Source organism: Loxodonta africana, chromosome 5 (genome assembly GCF_030014295.1).
Source record: "Loxodonta africana isolate mLoxAfr1 chromosome 5, mLoxAfr1.hap2, whole genome shotgun sequence".
Taxonomy (NCBI): Eukaryota; Metazoa; Chordata; class Mammalia; order Proboscidea; family Elephantidae; genus Loxodonta; species Loxodonta africana.
The window spans coordinates 27826018-27845724 of NC_087346.1; the positions used below are offsets into that span (position 1 = coordinate 27826018).

At 37.2% G+C, this 19707-nt stretch overlaps 1 protein-coding gene across 1 annotated transcript in view; it reads right to left on the bottom strand.

Annotated features, from left to right (window-relative positions):
• Nucleotides 1-19707, bottom strand: part of MYOZ2 (myozenin 2) — a 56366-nt gene that overhangs the window by 26170 nt on the left and 10489 nt on the right. Inside the window, exon 4 of the mRNA XM_003410418.4 lies at nt 1580-1749. Coding sequence (XP_003410466.2) covers nt 1580-1749 — 170 coding nt within the window. The remainder of the gene's footprint in view (nt 1-1579; nt 1750-19707) is intronic.

Consider the following 19707-nt stretch of genomic DNA (forward strand, 5'->3'; position numbering starts at 1 on the left):
ATATAAGATTATTGAAAACATTTCGAAATACTGGTAATGAAAGGTATGTAGTGTTCACAAGGACATTTTAACTTTCATTGTACCTTCCTCCAGAACTGCAATTAAAGCATTATTCTTAGAGTATACGAAATGGAAATCAAAGCTATGGGAGCTGGCATATTCATTTGTTTCAGATGTCTAGACTTGTAGATGGCTTTTCAAAGAATTTCCTTGAGCCAGCTTATTTAATTCTTCTCTGTTGTTGTCATTGAAAGAATATGATTATATAACCAGACGACATCAGATGGGGTAGGAATTATTTTAGGCTTTTACTGTATTAGCCACAGACTTTTTCTGCTGAGAGGATACTGGGTGTAAGTAACATAACATTGTTTATTCATGACTTCAAATGAAAAACCCTCTCACAAATGTAAATATTGCAGTTGACTAAGATTTGATGTCTACCTGAATTAATAATAACTAGATTTAATCCATGAATGTTGAAGGATGTTCATTAATATGAAAAAATATTTAATTTAAAATGTTCTCTCAACATTTACTGTTAGCCAGAAACATAACAATAACAGGGGAAATTGAAATTTTGGGAATGAATACAATTTTGGTGTTTGTGGGTTGCATGTTAGTTTCTATAATGTGTTTTAGTAACTATGATAGAATATCTAAGTGAAACAAGTCTGTTTTCTACAAAGAAGTTAGCTATCTAGACAAAATAGCTTATTAGTAATGGCAGCTGGTAAGTTTTCAGGATTAAATTCTTAAGTAAACTTACAGACTTTTCATAACTATAGGAAGAAACCCGCAGTAAATAAATTGAATATTTGTTGCAGCCTCTATCATCTCTTTAGGTTTACAAATACTGCTCTATTTCTTTTTGATTCTTCATGACTTGTGTTTGATTTTTAAATCTATTGTCCCAAAGCTGGTTGCTTTCCTATTGTGAACTTCCTCTAAGATCTCTCTAGGTGACGGTTTAAATTAATACAATACGAATACAATGTGTATAATACACTGTAATTTATGTATTTGTTTATTAGCTTTCAGTTGAGGAAAACCTTTCTCCAAAGAGTTAAGTCCACTGGCTTTGTGGTCAGCGGGTACCAGATTTCTCTATACTATTTGGAATAAATACTTTGTGAGGAGATTGAACAGTGTCTGTAGTTTCCAGGCATGTTTCAGTGCCAGGATGTATTCAGCCAGTGAAATATTTGCACTTACTTTGAGGAGCTATGTGTTCTTTGGAAGTGTTTCCATCCCAAACATTTAACTAGTGGTGATAAGACCGTGGAAACATTCTGTACCACCTCTCTTCACTCCCTCTCCCTCCTCTTAGCAGAACAGACTGGTTCTTCATGCCAAATCTACAAGCTTGCCATGTATTTATTGAACTAAAAGGATATTCATATCAAATGTTATACTTCTTTTGTTTACCCACCTAAACTATACATTAGCATAAAAAAATTGTCTAACAGAACCAACTGAAAGAAAATATGTAAAATACTTGTTTGGGGTTCTAGTACAACACATAAATTTAGAAATACTGCCCATTCATTTAGACACCACCTGGTCAGGTTATACCTACGTTAATTTGCGCTTTAGTTTCATACTGAAAATTTTCATATGTGTATTTGTCAGATCTTCTTTGACGCATCTTAAATAGCCTGGCACCGCGGTTACCAAGGTGGGATAATTCTTCCAGCATGATGTCTCTGGGGATGCTGACTTTCTTGCCCAGGTCTATGCCATCTAAATCTGTAAAACAATATAAATGTGCATGAAAACCCCAAGGAAAGCATTTTTATCCTTTTCTAAATTTCATAATTTATTACATGTTATTTGCTAGTGTGGTAATTAAGATAGCGGCTCTTTCATCAGACACCCTTGGTTTGAATCCTGGCTCTATGGCTTTCTAACTGCCTGACTATAGATAATACTACTTATTTTCTCTAAATCTCAATTTCCTCATCTCTAAAATGTGGCTACTACTACTACTAATACCTACCACATACAGCTGATAGCATGATAAAATAAGAGGCTTTATATAAATCATTTACCATGATTATCTGGCACATAGAAAGAGTGAATGAACATTCACTGCCATTATTATTAATATTTAGTCTTTTCCTGGAGCCCTGATAGCACAGTAGTTAAGAGCTCCATAATGAGTGACTTTTCAAACAGTGCTGTCAGTAAGCTCTGTTTTGCTCCCCATATTTTTATGTCTCAGCTTGAGCTGTCCCTATTACTCGAAATCCTATTTTACCACCCCCACTCCATCCCAGTTCCCTGTCTCTGTCAAAATACCATTCATTCTGCATCCAGCACCAAGCAGCCAGTATACAGTAGGCAGGTGATAACTAATGAATGAACAAATCCTTCCAAATCCAGTCAAATATCATTTCTGTGCCTCCATCCCTAAAATCTCTACTCATAATTATTCATGTCCTTCTCTGTATTTCCATAACAATGAAATCACAATTACTTGATTCTGTTTTATGGATCACATTTTACTTTAGGCATTAACCTTTTAATTATTTAACAAATGAGTATTATTTTCTATTTGCAGCACTGAATGCCTTTTCCAAAGTCAAAAAGAGGAGAAAGTCCTTCACTCGCTCCTTTAATATAAGTGAGGATCTGGAATTATTCTCTGTAACCGACTGGGTCCTTTTGCCACTGTGGATTGCTATTAAATATATAGGGAGAAAATGAGCCATTAAAGAAATAAATAGTAATTTTGATTGAAGCAACAATCTTTGATGATGTGACACCCAATCCAGTGCCGTCAAGTCGATTCCGACTCATAGCGACCCTATAGGACAGAGTAGAACTGCCCCATAGAGTTTCTGAGGAGTGCCTGGCGGATTCAAACTACAATTAACCATAATTACTAGACTTTTTGGGTGCTTAGGGGGTAAAACAATAGGATTCCTTATTAAATTTTCTCCCTATTTTGCTTTGAAAAAATCAGTTTGTTTACATGTTTTGGTGTTACATGGAAAGGGGCTCCACTATTCATAAAAATCATAATATCAAAACTTCTGCTTCAAGGAAGATACAGTAGACATACTTTCCCCTATTTATCCACTAAATACAACAAAAAATCCTGGACATTATGTATAAAGCAAGCATAAAATTCTCCAAAAGACAGAGAGAAGAAGGCAGACCAGGTTAAATAAAAAAATCACTGATCATACCAAGAACTAGGAAGATCTCAAACTGAAAGAAAAAAGACCATCGATAGATGCCAACGCTAAGATGACAGAGATGTGAAAATTATCTGACAAAGATTTTAAAACAGCCATGATAAAAATGCTTTAACAAGCAATTAAAAATGTTTTAACAAAAAAAAAAGCTTTTGTAAAGAAATAGAAAGTCTAAGAAATAAAAGATATAAAGAAGAACCAAAAGGAAATTTTAGAACTGAAAATATAATAACCAAAATAAAAAGCTCTGTGGATGAGCTAAATAGCAGCAAGAAGGAACAAAGGGGAGAAAGAATCAGTGAACATGGAGATAGAACAATAGAAGTTACACAATCAAAACAATGGAGAGAAAATAGACTGAAAAAAAAAAATGAACAAAGCTTTAGGGACCTTTGGGACTATAACAAAAGAAATAACACCTGTGTCATTAAAGTCTCAAAAGAAGAAGAGAAAGACTGTGAGACTTACTTAAAAAGTACTCGAAGAAATAATAGCTGAAAACTTTCTAAATTTGACAAGAAACATAAGCCTACAGGTCCAGGAAGCTGAATGTTTCCCAAACAGGATAAACCCAAAGAATTCCACAAGACGAATCATAACTAAACTTTTGGAAACAAGAGAAAAAATATTGAAAGCAGCCAGAGAAAAATAACATTGTACCTGTAGGGGAAAAACAATTAGAATGCTAATGGATTTCTCATCAGAAACCATGAAGGCCTGAAGAAAGTGGCACAATAATTTTTAGGTGCTGGAAGTAAAGAATTGTCAATCCAGAATCCTTATACCTAGCGAAAACACATTTCAGGAACAAACGGGAAATCAAGACATTCTCATATGAAGGAAAATTGGGAGAATTTGTCGCCAGAAGACCCATCCGAAGAGACTGGATAAAGGAAATTCTCTAAATAGAAAGTAAACAATAAAAGAAGGAAACTCAGAACATCAGGTAGGAAGAAAGAATACAGTATGCAAAAATATGGCCGAATACAATAAGCTTTCCTTCCTTTCTCCTGAGTTTTTTAAATTATGTTTGATGGCTGAAGCAAAGCTGGGTTGGTACGGAAAACACAATCAATGTAATCTACAATATTAACAGGTTAAAGAAGAAAAATCGCACGATCATATCTTTGGTATCCAGGGCTAGGCAAAGAGTTGTTATATTTGGCATCAAAAGCACAATCCATAAAGGAGAATTTGATAAATCAGACTTCGTCAAAACTAAAAACTTTTGCTCTGAAAAAGGCCCTGTTAAGAGAATGAAAAGACAGCAGGGGGACAATATTTGCAAAGCACATTTTGACAGAAGGCTACAATATAAACAGAACTCTCAAAACTCAACAGTAAAAAAAAAAAAAAAGCAAACAATCCAGTTAGACTATGAGCAATAGACAGGGAGAAACATTTCATCGACAATTTTCAGAAGGCAAATAAGCATATGAAAAGACGTTCAACATCATTAGCCATGAGGGAGATGTAAACTAAAACTACACTAAGATATCACTATTTGCCTATCAGAATAGCTAAAATAAAAAAATAGTGACAACACCAATTGTTGGGGAGAGTGTGGAGAAATTGGATCACTCATATGTTGCTGGTAGATATGTAAAATGGTACAGCTATTCTCACCCACGTGTCTGTCAGTTTGTCGTGCTGTGGGAGCTTGTGTGTTCCTGTGATGCTGGAAGCTATGCCACCAGTATTCAGATACCAGCAGGGTCATCCATGGAGGACAGGTTTCAGCTCACTCTTCTATGCCAAGAAATATGGAAGACAGATACCTGGCCAACTGATGGAAAAGATCCGTATTTATGCCTATTCCCAAGAAAGGTGATCCAACCGAATGTGGAAATTATCGAACAATATCATTAATATCACATGCAAGCAAAATTTTGCTGAAGATCATTCAAAAGTGGCTGCAGCAGTATATCAACAAGAAACTGTCAGAAATTCAGGCCAGATTCAGAAGAGGACGTGGAACCAGGGATATCATTGCTGATGTCAGGTGGATCCTGGCTGAAAGCAGAGAATACCAGAAAGATGTTTACCTGTGTTTTATTGACCATGCAAAGGCATTCGATTGTGTGGATCATAACACATTATGGATAACATTGCGAAAAATGGGAATTCCAGAATGCTTAATTGAGCTCATGACGAAACTTTACATAGATCAAGAGGCAGTTGTTCGGATAGAACAAGGGGATACTGATTGGTTTAAAGTCAGGAAAGGTGTGCATCAGGGTTGTATCCTTTCACCATACCTGTTCAATCTGTATGCTGAGAAAATAATCCAAGAAGCTGGACTATATGAAGAAGAATGGGACATCAGGATTGGAGAAAGGCTCATTAATAACTTGCATTATGCAGACGACACAACCTTGTTTGCTGAAAGTGAAGAGGACTTGAAGCACTTACTAATGAAGATCAAAGACCACAGTCTTCCACATAAAGAAAACAAAAATCCTCACAACTGGACCAATGAGCAACATCATGATAAACGGAGAAAAGATTGAAGTTGTCAAGGATTTTATTTTACTTGGATCCACAATCAACACCCATGGAAGCAGCGGTCAAGAAATCAAGATGCATTGCATTGGGCAAACCTGCTGCAAAGGACTTCTTTAAAGTGTTGAAAACCAAAGGTGTCACCTTGAAGACTAAGGTGCATCTGACCCAAGCCATGGCATTTTCAACTGCATCATATGCATGTGAAAGCTAGACAATGAATAAGAAAGACCGAAGAAGAATCGACACCTTTGAATTGTGGTGTTGGCGAAGAATATTGAATATACCACGGGCTGCCAAAAGAACGAACAAATCTGTCTTGGAAGAAGTACAACCAGAATGCTCCTTGGAAGCAAGAATGGCAACACTGCGTCTTACGTACTTTGGACATGTTGTCAGGAGGGATCAGTCCCTGGAGAAGGACATCATGCTTGGCAAAGTACAGGGTTAGTGGAAGAGAGGAAGACCCTCAACAAGGTGGATTGACTCAGTGGCTTCAATAATGGGCTCAAGCATAATGGCGACTGTAAGGATGGCGCAGGACTGCACATTGTTTCATTCTGTTGTGCATAGGGTCGTTATGAGTCGGAACCCGCTTGATGGCACCTAACAAGAAGAACAGCTAGTCTGGAAAACAGTTTCATAGATTCTTTAAAACTAAACATGAAACTACCAGCAATTACACTCCTAGACCTTTATCCTAGTGGAATGAAAATTTATGTTCAAACAAAAACCTGTACATTAATGTTCATAGAGGCTTTATTCTTAATAAAGAATAAAAAATTAAAAACCATAAATGACGCAAACATCCTTGGTTAAGGACATCCATACCATGGAATGCTGAAAAGGAAAAAAAAAAAAAAAGAACTATTAAGACACACAACACCTGGATGAATCTCTGGAGAATTACATTGAGTGAAAAAGCTAATCCCCAAAAGTTACATACGGTATGATTCCATTTATATGACATTTTTAAATGAAAAAAAAAAAAAATAGAAATTGAGAACAGATTATTGGTTGGCAAGGATTAAGAGAGGATGAGGGCAAGAGGAAGGTAGGTGTGTCTATAAGAGGGCAACATGAGGGATCCTTGTGGTGATGAAAATGTTCTGTGTCTTAACTGTATCAATATCTAGGTTGTGATATTGTGCTACAGTTTTGCAAGATGTTACCACTGGGGGAAACTGGGTAAAAGGCACATAGCATTACTCTGCATTTTTTTTTTTAATAGCTGCATGCAAAACTGTAATGATCTTAAAATAAAAAGTTTAATTGAAAAATGTTTATAGCCCTTCCTAAAACCCTGGTGACATAGTGGTTAAGAGACCAGGTGCTAACAAAAAGGTCAGCTGTTCGAAACCACCAGGAGCTGCTTGGAAACCCTATGGGACACTTCTATTCTGTCCTACAGGGTTGCTATGAGTCAGAATCAACTCAACAGCAATTTTTTTTTTTTTTTAATGCAATGCAGAGCAGGTTTGTCTGGTTTCCTTATATGCCAAAAAAAAAAAAAAAAGCCTTGGTTTACAGTCCACAGGGGTGATAGAATAGCCTATGCAAGAGGAATAGAAGGAACAGAATAGAGTAAGTGAAGGTAGTTTACAACTGTTTCTTCAGGGACTATTCACCTTCATTTATTTCCAAGTGTTGGAGTCTGTGTCACTGTGTTTTTGGAACACGAAGGGAGGAACCGAGTTGCTTTTCCATGTGTCTGTGAATATTCCTCACATACAAGGGTGACAGGGATGGGCTCTTTCACCCTTATGATTCCGGAATCAAAATAGCAAGTGCCCTTTAGATCCCAAAGGATAGAAGTGACAAATCATTGCTTATAATAATTTGGTATAATATCTGGGGGAGGAAATCTCCTTAAAATATACCTTAAAATATTCAGTTGGCAGTGCAAAAAAAAAAAAAAAAAAAAAGAGAGAACAGAATACATAACACTGAAAATCAAAACCCACAAATTTTCTTTATCAAACCTTCTCTAGAATTACACACAAGTAATTTTTTTTTTTTTTTTTAATCTTTTACAGGAGCCCTGGTGGTGGAGTGGTTAAGAGTTTGGCTGCTAACCCAAAAGTTGGCAGTTCGAATGCACCAGCCACTCCTTGGAAATCATATGGGGCACTTCTGCTCTGTCCAGTAGGGTCACTATGAGTTAGAATCGACTCTACGGCAACGGGTTAATCTTTTAAAACAAATTTTGTTTTTTCCTGAAAAGCTTTTCTGACGGACATTTTCTGGAAATACCAAAGTCCCGGAGGAGGCAGCACCAGACAACGCAGAGATAACAGTCTTCACAGTAATGGAATCTTTCTCCTAAACAAGATTTTCAATAAGCAAAGCAAAACATGAAAGCAGCTTTGCCTCCTTTTTTGGTTACCAATTTGAGTGATTTGAGTCATAGTGAAGTTAAATGAAAACAGGACTAGAAAGCAGGAATAGCATATTACTGTCAGTTTCTGTAAGTTCTAAATTTCAAGCTGCGACGTAAGTTTAATTTCTGGGCCCTAAGACAAAAATTTGAGAACGTGTTCTTTCTATACCTTTCCTCTTCCTAATGGCCCCAATATCAGCTGCCTCTACCAACATTTAAAAAAAATAACTGTGTGACCAAAGTGAATGTCATCATCTTGATCCCTGCCTGAGATTTACAACAGTCTTCTGGAGTGTGTTTGACGGGAGCTAATCAATCACCTTTGTAATTGATTCAGAAACATGCATGTGACCTGACCTAGAGCAATGAAAGTGAATATAAGGAATTTTCTCTGGGTATGTTGTGCCAAAGATGCTTTCTTTTCCTGCTGGATGAAAACAAAGTATATTACCCAGGGAACTGCTAGAAAGTCCTTGGGGTTAATGATAGAACCAGCCTTGGAATGAAGCTTACCACCAGGAAATCAGAGTAGAGACAGATGAAAACCAGATCCTTGGTGGCATATTTGAGCCTCTGTATCAAGCCTTACCAGCATCACCTCTGAACTTTTTAGTTACATGATCCAGTAAATTTGCATTAGTGTTCAATTTAGTTGATTTTTTGTTTTCTGTTAATTTCAGCAAAAGCATCCTAGCTTATAGGTATTTCCTCCAAATCTTTTCACTGATTTAGGTCTAAAAGATATATTGAGATATGAGTCACAGAGAAACGTAAAGGAAGGCAAGCCCAGAAGCCTAGAAGTGGGGACTCCAAAGAGGAAAGAGAGAAGAGAGAAAAAGTATTAAAAAAAATGTGTATGCTCCTGGCCACAGACACATTTGGGTTCATAAGGCACATTTACCCCTCTTTAGCAAAGCACTGCAATCATTATTCCAGCTGCTACAAGGAGCAGATGTGCAATGAGAGCCATGGGGAACTTACCTGCCCTCAATGGCTGGGCACACAAGGAAATGAACAGCTGCTACAATCCACTGTCACTAGTATATTTACACTACCAAAGAGGAGAATAAGGCAAAAAGGAAAAGGAGAAGATGCTCAAAATAATTGACGAACCCTTAACTTCTTTTTTAACTCCTCAGATTCCATTCTGTTTCCTTTAAGCCTAAGTTTTCTCCCTCCTACTCCCTAGGTAATAGTTTGAGTGATCATCTGAAGGTATTATGAATCTCCGGGGCAAGAAGGAAACCTGGAGGAACAGGGGTTAAGAGCTTATCTGCTAACTAAAAGGTTAGCAGTTCAAATCCACCAGCTGCTTCTTGGAAACCCTGTGGGGCAGTTTTACTCTGTCCTATAGGGTCACTCAGCATACAGATTGAATATAAAAAAAAAAATTTTTTTTAAATAGGTATGGTGAAAGAATACAACCCTGACACACACCTCTCCTGACTGTAAACCAATCAGTATCCCCTTGTTCTGTCTGAACAACTGCCTCTTGATCTATGTAAAGGTTCCTCATGAGCACAATTAAGTGTTCTGGAATTCCCATTCTTCACAATGTTATCTATAGTTTGTTATGATCCACACAGTCAAATGCCTTTGCATAGTCAATAAAACACAGGTAAACATCCTTCTGGTACTCCCTGCTTTCAGCCAGGATCCATCTGACATCAGCAATGACATCCCTGGTTCCATATCCTCTTCTGAAACCAGCCTGAATTTCTGGCAGTTCCCTGTCGATATACTGCTGCAGTTGTTTTTGAATGATCTTCAGCAAAATTTTGCTTGCGTGTGATATTAATGATATTGTTCTATAATTTCCACATTCAGTTGGATCACCTTTCTTGGGAATAGGCATAAATATGGACCTCTTCCAATCAGTTGGCCAGGTATCTGTCTTCCATATTTCTTGGCATAGATGAGTGAGCGCTTCTTGCACTGCATCAGTTTGTTGAAACATCTCAATTGATACTCCATCAATTCCTGGAGCCTTGTTTTTCATGATTGCCTTCAGAGCAGCTGGGGCTTCTTCCTTTAGTACCATCGGTTCCTGATCACATGCTACCTCTTGAAATGGTTGAACATCGACTAATTCTTTTTGGTATAATGACTGTGTGTATTCCTTCCATCTTCTTTTGATGCTTCCTTCATCATTTAATATTTTCCCCATAGAATCCTTCACTATTGCAACTCGAGGCTTGAACTTTTTCTTCAGTTCTTTCATCTTGAGAAACACCGAGTATGTTCTTCCCTTTTGGTTTTCCATCTCCAGCTCTTTGCACATGTCATTACAATACTTTGAGTTGCCCTGTTCAGTTCTTTTACTTCATCAATTCTTCCTTTTGCTTTAGCTGCTCAACTTTTGAGAGCAAGTTTCAGAGTCTCCTCTGACATCCATCTTGGTCTTTTGAACAAATAATATGAGCAAATAAGACAAGCAAATAATATGAGCAAATAATACGAGAAGGTGGACTATATGAAGAAGAATGGGGCATCAGGATAGGCGGAAGACTCATTAATAACGTGCAGTATGCAGATGACACAACCTTTCTTGCTGAAAGTGAAAAGGACTTAAAGCACTTACTAATGAAGATCAAAGACCACAGCCTTCAGTATGGATTACACCTCAACATAAAGAAAACAAAAATCCTCGCAACTGGACCATTGAGCAACATCATGATAAACAGAGAAAAGATTGAAATTGTCAAGGATTTCATTTTACTTGGATCCACAATCAGCAACCATGGAAGCAGGAGTCAAGAAATCAAAAGAGGCATTGCATTGGGTAAATCTGCTGCAAAGGACCTCTTTAAAGTGTTGAAGAGCTAAGACATCACCCTGAAGACTAAGGTGCACCTCACCCAAGCCAAGGCATTTTCAATTGCATCATCTGCATGTGAAAGCTGGACAATGAATAAGGAAGACCAAAGAAGAATTGACGCCTTTGAATTGTGGTGTTAGTGAAGAATATTGAATATACCATGGATTGCCAAAAGAATGAACAAATCTGTGTTGGAAGAAGTACAACCAGAATGCTCCTTAGAAGTAAGGATGGTGAGACTGCATCTTACATACTTTGGACATGTTGTTCAGGAGGGATCAGTCCCTGGAAAAGGACCTCATGCTTGGCAAAGTACAGGGTCAGTGGAAAAGAGGAAGACCCTTAATGAGGTGGATCGACACAGTGGCTGCAACAATGAGCTCAAGCATAACAACGATTGTAAGGATGGCTCAGGACTGGGCAGTATTTCATTCTGTTGTGCTTAGGGTCGCTGTGAGTTGGAAATGACTCAACAGTACCTAACAACAACAACATAGGGTCACTATGAGTTGGAATCGACTGAATAGCAACAAGTTTGGGTTTTGGTTTGGGGCCAGAAGCACTGGATGCTAAATTCAGTGATGTGCTGAAGCTGGCTTGTACTGGCTTACAAGAACTGATTGATAAATTTTCAGGAATTCTGTGAGCTGGAAGATAAATAGAGCCAACACAAGCATTATAAAAATTAAATTCAATAGGCATAATAATTAATTAAAGTATATTTAAAAAGCAACAAATACTCAAAACTTACCATTCTTTCATTCTTTTACTACTTTTTACTATTATTTAAGCTCTTAAGTTTTTTTTTTTTTTTTTTAATATCTATCGTATCTGTATGGTGGAAATAATATATAATGGTGTCCTACTATGCATCTCTTCCCAACTCTGCATTCAGTGCTGCCTTGTTGGTAACTTGAAATTGACCATGGTAACCTGAAATTACACCATAGAAAGGGGCAGATTCTACAAATTAAGGCATTTCTTTTCCTCTCTGATGATCTGGTTGTTAAATATTTACTGGCACACTACTAGACACATCTAAATTACTTCCATCGGTGCCAGGAACATGTTAAGTCAACATTCCTTGTGTAAACAAACAAAAGCGTAAACTAAATTCTTCAAGATTTGTTTTCTTTCCCTTCCAATAGTTAAATCTATCATGTGACTGGAGCAGGAGTTCCATAGCCATTTGTATGAGTTGGAGAATCTAATGTATGAGCACTCTCATTACTTCCAGAGTGAAGAATGCTGTCAACTGAGCACATACAATCCAAGTTCAGCTGTTCCCTGCCCTTTACGGCAAACCCCTGCGCAGAGTCTTAACTGTGTTTAATCTTGATGCCTGATAAATGATATGTCTTATTCAGGGTACATACGCTTGCTCTCATGGCTTAAAAGTTTGTCTTTGTGGCATTAGATCATCCCTTGAAAATAATATTGCTAGGCATACTTTCCTATTGGTGTCGTTTACAGTGATCTAGAACTTTCCATTTATTTATAGGAATTAATCTATTAAATGTTGGTGCTGGTTCAAGGAAATCAGTGATTGTTTTTGAATAGCTTAATGTCTAATTATAGAGTGATACAGACATGTAACTTTAGGGTCTTGATCATAATCAAAGTAATTTCCACAAAAACTCACAATTTTTAATCCATTAGAAATATTAAATAATTTTTACCAGTATTTCTTCTCAGTTTTCTCAAATGCACAATATTTAAATTAGGGTGTGAAAACATACATTAACAAGCACAAATATTTTGACTTTTGAAAGTACCTTTCTTCCACTTTCATACTGTGGAGCCATATTATTAGGATTAATAGAAATCATATGGAAATTTTCATTTTATTTGGAGAATACCAGTGATCTTTGAAAATGAGATCAGTTCTTTCTTCAAACCTTACTTCAGTATGTAGTCATATGAGCAGACATTGGACTTAAAGTCTTCCAAAAGGAAACACACTTTTAAACATTTATTTCATAGATTAATATTCTGATATTTAGTCAACAAAGATTTATCCATCCATCCATCCATCTTTTTATTATAATCTACGTATCTAAGTAGTAATTTTAGATTTCAATTGTGCAATTCTCGATAATTATTAGAGTAAAAGATCACCATAAAATGGGACAAATATTTACAAAGTGGGATATATATATGACCTTTTCCCCATCAGGTAGATGGGTTAAGTTTTATGGGATTGCTTTACATATGAAGCCTCTCAAATTGGCTGACTAGAAGTGAAAGATATCAGAGGCCAGCCTATGCATACAACCTTAACCCCACATTGTGTTCCCAGCTAGAGTTCTGGTATATTGCTTCCAGAGCTGCTTGCTGGAACACACTTCTTAGTTTTTTAAGGCAACTAAAGAGAGCAGAAAAGGATAAACAAGGAAGAAGTCTTTATGCTCAACCATTGAAGGACTATCATTAGCCACCATCTTGGGCCCCCTCCCACTCCTCCCTGTGCAAAAGAAGAAATTAATAAATGCTTCCAAAAATATTTATTGAGTATCTACAATGTGCTGGGCCCTCTACCAGATCCTAGGGATATAAAAATGGAAAGAAAAAAAAAAAAGATCCCTGCTTACAAGAATTTATAGCTAATTGGGGTGATGAATGAGTGAATTATAGACAAAGTGTCTCTGAAAAGAAGAATTTCAATCAGACTTGCATACTTTGGAACAAATAAGGCAATGATCTACTGGTGACAGGATATTTGATGCTACGAAATGTGTACACAGGGAATCCTGTATTTTTTATTTGAAATTTTAATCCTGCCAAAGTTACATATTTGATTACATCCCTGAATGCCATACATAGTTTGCAAAGATACCCACTTGCAAATAATTGTGATAAAAATTCTTTTAAAACTGTTTCCCTAGGATCGTTGGCAACTGCAATTCTGGTAAAAAGGGCAAAACCACTGAAGGGAAGCTAGCTGAGGTTTATTTGCTTCAGGGTTGTCATGGATTGAATTGTGTCCCCCCGCCCCCCACCGCAAGAAAAAAGAAAAAGGCGTCAACTTGGTTAGGCCACGGTTCTCACTATTGTGTGGTTGTCCTCCATTTTGTGATTGTAATTTTATATTAAAGAGGATTAGAGTGGGATTGTAAAGCCTTTAGTAAGGTCACATCCCTGATCCAATGTAAAAGGAGTTTCCCTGGGGTGTGGCCTTCACTACCTTTTATCTTACAAGAGATAAAAGGAAAGCAAAGCTAGCAGAGAGAGGGAGATCACATACCGCCAAGAAAGCAGCACTGGGAGCAAAGCACCTCCTCCGGACCCAGGATCCCTGCGCCTGAGAAGCTCCTGGACCAGGGGAAGATAGATGACAAGGACCTTCCTCCAGATCTGACAGAGGGAGAAAGCCTTCCCCTAGAGCTAATGCCCTGAATTTGGACTTCTAGCCTACTATACTGTGAGAAAATAAATTTCTTTTTTGTAAAGCCATCCACTTGTGGTATTTCTGTTATAGCAGTACCAGATGACTAAGACAAGGGTGGTATCTCTATTTACTTAGAAGATTTAGCAAAGAGATTTTCTGTGCTCTTGCACAGGACTCTTCTGCCTGTTTATAAACAGCTGTCCTCTGTGGACTGAATACATCCATAAAACATACCTTGCTCCATAATGCATACATGTTACATAAAAGATGAAAGTGAAGATTTATTTTGAATAATGCCTGAAAAGACCAAAACATGACCAATAACCTTTCTCACACTGAATAGCCTGTGAATTTTTAAAACTTAATTTAGTCTAATATGATGTTGATGAAATGTTTATTGTCACTACAGAAAAAAAGTTTATTTTGAAACCCATCTGGGATTCTTCATTTTCCTGTTTCATATCTCTTGCCCTTGATTCTAGTTCTAAGATTATTTTATTAACGTTTCCAGAATGTGTTCTTAATTAAAATAGTATCATGTAATAGCTGTGAGAATCTATAAACATTTAAGAAATGATATTACCAATCTACTGACTTACACAAATTGGAAGAATTGTCTACTATTGTTTATAATATGTACATCTAGAGTATATTAGAGTGAAAAAGGCAAAAAAGAAAACTAAGATGATGGAATAGTATGGGTAGAATTAAACATGGCAGTTTCAAATTTGGTGTGAAATTGAATTTAGCCTTATTCTCTGCTGCTGCTTTTCTGGAGGGCCTTATGAGAGATTTAGAAATTGATGGGATGCTTAGAAAAATCTATGAATACACAAGGTCTGGCTCTATGCCAATTTTCAAACAAAACAAGTAAACTTTCCTTGCTCTAGTTTTTTTTTTTTTTTTTTTTGTAGTTCATCTATTAATTTTTCTGGAAATAAAACTTATTTCACACACACTTTTTTTTTTTTTAGGGTTTTCTTGGCTGTAATCTTTTCTTTTTTAAAATTTTTCTTGTTCTTTAAGTGAAAGTTTACAGTTCAAGTTAGTTTCTTATACAAAAATTTATGCACAAATTGTTATGTGACCCTAGTTGCTCTGCCTTTAATGTGACAGCATACTCCTCCTTTCTACCCTGTATTTCCCGTGTTCATTCAACCAGCTCCTGTTCCTTTCTGCCTTCTCATCTCGCCTCCAGATAGGAGCTGCCCATTTAGTCTCCTCTATCTGCTTGATCTAAGAGGCACACTTTTCAAAAACAGGTATCATTTAACATCTTATAGTCCAGTCTAACCTTTGTCTGAAGAGTTGGCTTTGGAAATGGTTTAGTTTTGGGCTAACAGAAAGTCCTGGGCTATGTCTTCTGAGGTCCCTCTAGTCTCAGTCAGACCATTAAGTCTGATCTTTTTTACTAGAGTATGAGTTCTACATCCAACTTTTCTCCTGCTCTGTCAGGAACTCTCTGTTGTATTCCCTGTTGGGGTGGTCATTGGAGGTAGCCAGGTACCATCTAGTTCTTCTGGTCTCAGGCTGATGGAGTCTCTGGTTTATGTCACCCTTTTTGTCTCTTGGGCTCATATTTTCCTTGTCTTTGGACACACACACATTTTTTAATAAAATAATTATAATTAAGACCAAGGGAATGATTTTAAACCTGATAGACTTATACTTAGTCCAAACTTACTAGTATCTTTCAACAGAATTTCAAGAGATATAACTGATAAACCCTCTGCTATGTTTCAAAAAACAAGCAAAAAAATCTGTTACCGTCAAGTTGTGACCCTACAGGACTTAGTAGGACTGCCCCATAGGGTTTTCAAGGAGCAGCTGGTGGATTCAAATTGCTGACCTTTTGGTTAGCAGCCATAGCTCTTAACCACTATGCCACCAGGGCTCCAAACACTCATTATCCGTAGCATCACTCTTCCTTTCTCTGCCTCTCTCCCTCAAACACAAGGTACATGATGAATTATTACTCTCAGTGTGGCCGAGTATTCCAAACAGTTCACAGACAGGAGACACAGAATAGAAAAATCACCTTCTTAGTTATCTAGTGATGCTATAACAAAAATACCACAAGTGGATAGCTTTAGCAAACAAATTTATTCTCTCACAGTCTAGGGGGCTAAAAGTCTGAATTCAGGGTGCCAGTTCCAGGGGAAGCCTTTCTTTCTCTGTCAGCTGTGGGGGAAGGTCCTTGTCATCAATCTTTCCCTAGGTCTAGGAGTTTCTCAGCTCAGGGACCCCAGGATTCCCAGGTCCAAAGGACATGCTCCACTCCTGGCTCTTCTTTCTTGGTGGTAGGAGGTCCCTCTCCTTTCCCCTCACTTCTGTCTTTTATATCTCAAAAGAGGTGGACCCAAGATACATCTTAATCCTGTAGATTGTGTCCTGCCTCATCAACATAACTGCTTCTAATCCTGCCTCATTAACATCATGGAGGTTGGGATTTATAACACATAGGATTACTACATCAGATCACAAACTGGAGAACAAACACACAATATTGGGAATCATAGCCCACCCAAGTTGACACACATTTTTGGGGAACACAATTCAATCCATTACACCTTCCTTTTAAAAAATCTCATATAAATTTAAGATAATACTAAATATTAGAAGAGTGTCATTTCAATAATATAGAATCACACCTGTAGCTAGAATTCTGTGGTTAGGTAAGTAAATAGATTTTGTGATAAGTATTACCTAAAAGGAAATATTGTGAAAGAATTCCCTCCCTTCCTGTACCCTAATCCTCCTTTTGAAATAAGCAAGACTTAATTTAGTCATAATCTTAAATGTTGTATATGTTCATTTTCAAACAGGTCTTAACTACTTAGAGCAAAATATATGATAAGTAACCAATTTAATTTAAAAAACCTGAGGAGAAAACCATACGATTCTTCTTTTTAAGGCCAGTGAAACCACTGCAAACTCGAGGGCCATAATCTAAGTCACCTTCTAGCTAGGTCATGGCTAGAGGCCCACTTGAGGCCCATTAAGATTTCATCAAAGCATCACAGAAGTAATTCTTCCAAACATTACAGAGAACTTATTTACAAAGCTGTTTTCAAGCGTAGTTAGCATTTGTGAATCATTGGATCTCTATGCAAATGATCCTTTATCTGGGCATTTTATTCATAAAGATACTCGATACTATCAAAACAGGAAATTTCAGGATTAAAATGATGACTCCAGGAGAATATATATAAGTTTTTTTTTATATATTTATATATATTTTATATTTTCACTCAAAGAAAGGGAAAAGAAAGTTATTTAAAGGGTAGCCCCAAATGAATGCATGCATTTCAAGTCTTCCCCCCATCCCTCTTATTCATGTTATCTAAGATTTGTAAACAGTTATGTGAGTGGGCATTATGAAGAATCACCTTTATAATTGGTAACTCCCACTTAATTAATTTAGATATTTGGGGAGGCCCACTCCCCCAGTAATTATCGTATCAATTATTCTAGCACACCCATCCAGCCTGGCCTTATTTCTCCTATTTACTCCCCACCCATAATAAGAACGTTAATATCAAAGTTTAAAGAAAACTAACAAAAAAAATGGGTTTCCTGTTTTCAGACCACAAAGTCTAAATTCTTTCCCTGAAATCACAAAAACAACCTGCCCAGTTCTCCTCTGTGTGCTGGGGAAAGCTGTTGATCAGTCATGAGGAGAAAGAAAGAAAACATACCAAAAAAAGCCTTCCCGAAGCCCAGATGAGAAACCTCAGGTGACAAGCAGCCTTATGAAGCACTGTGGTCTTCTCTGTTGGTGAAGCTCTTATTCTAAACTATCAGCAATAGTTGTGCTTGAGGTCAGGAGATACCAAACTCCCTGTTTTCTTATGATTATTTTAATTTCATCCCTTTTCCCCAACCTTTCTGGATAGGTGCCAATTGTTCTAGAGTGCCTCTTCTTATTTCAATCTTATTCCCTTCTTCTTTTTCTCTATTAACTTACTACTTCCTTTCCCTTTAGCCTTCCCTATCTCTCCCTCTTCCTTCACTCTTCAAGTTCCAAATGAGTTACTAAGTGAGAGAGGAACATGAATGGGGCTGGAGAATGTGGACAGGTTCAAGGCTAAACTGAGTAGGGCTAGTAAGTTTTTAGGGTACTAGTGTAGGCCACTTTTCTTGCCCCTACACTTGATTCATGCACGGATAATGGCAAAATATTTTTGTGTTTTTATCTGTCTTTTAGAATACCACTTGTTAGATGGTAGCAACTATGCTTCAGATATTTCTGTTTAAAGCATAGAAGCTTTGTATCACAATAGTAATACAAGACATCTGTATTACTGATGATGATGATGACCATGCTCATGATATGATGACGAGGATGGTAAATCTGAGAGTGATGCTGGGGGATACTTTTTAAAATATTTTTAGAACTGAGGTGTGTTTGCTTCTGTTAGATAATTTGACACCAAATCATACTTGTTGCTGTCGAGTCAATTCCTACTCATGGTGACCCCATGTGTTGCAGAATAGAATTGTGCTCCATAGAGTTTGGAAGCAAATTGCCAGGCTTTTCTTCCTAGGCACTCTGGGTGTGTTCTAATCATAAACCTTTTGGTTAGTAACTAAATATTTAACCATTTGTACCACCCAGGACACCTAACACCAAATTATAACTGATGCATAAAAAAAAAAAAACCCACTGCCACCGAATGGATGGCAACTCATAGCAACCCTACAGAACAGAGTAGAACTGCCCCACGGGATTTCTAAGGAGCAGCTGGTGGATTCAAACTGCTGACTTTTTGGTTAACAGCCGTAGCCTTTAACCACTACACCACCAGGGCCCCAGTGAATCCATAATGAGCAACAATTTATGGTAAATTTAGTGGCACCTGAGAATTATTCACCCTTGTGTTCATTCTATCTAGTTAAACTGTTAAAAGAAAAATAATAGTAGGCCAATAGTAGAAACTGACTGAAGTTTATTTGATATACTATTTGTAAATTGAGGCAACACTTCCGACTAGAGTCGAAAATGTTCCAAAGAAGAAAGATATTTCACAGGTTTTTATACTTCAGTTTATCACCAGGAATTATACATTGCCGTGCAAACAGGGCCAGAATAGAATTAAAGAAACAATTTGTGGTCATGAAGGATTCCATACAGCATTGTCTTGAAAAACAATTAAAATAATTACTGATTTACCCTACTTCATAGCTTCTAGTCTGACTTTTGGATCTGCTGCTTGTGGAAACTGGCTGCACACAGATAATTCTACAAAAGAGAATTGCCTAAGGTAAAATGTTCTTTGCTAATTGAGCTAGACTATCCTTTGACTTATGGGGCCCTGGTGACTGTGTGCTTAGGAACTCGGCTGTTAACAAAAAGGTCTACAGTTTGAATCTACCAGCTGCTCCTAGGAAACCCTATGGGGCAGTTTTACTCTGT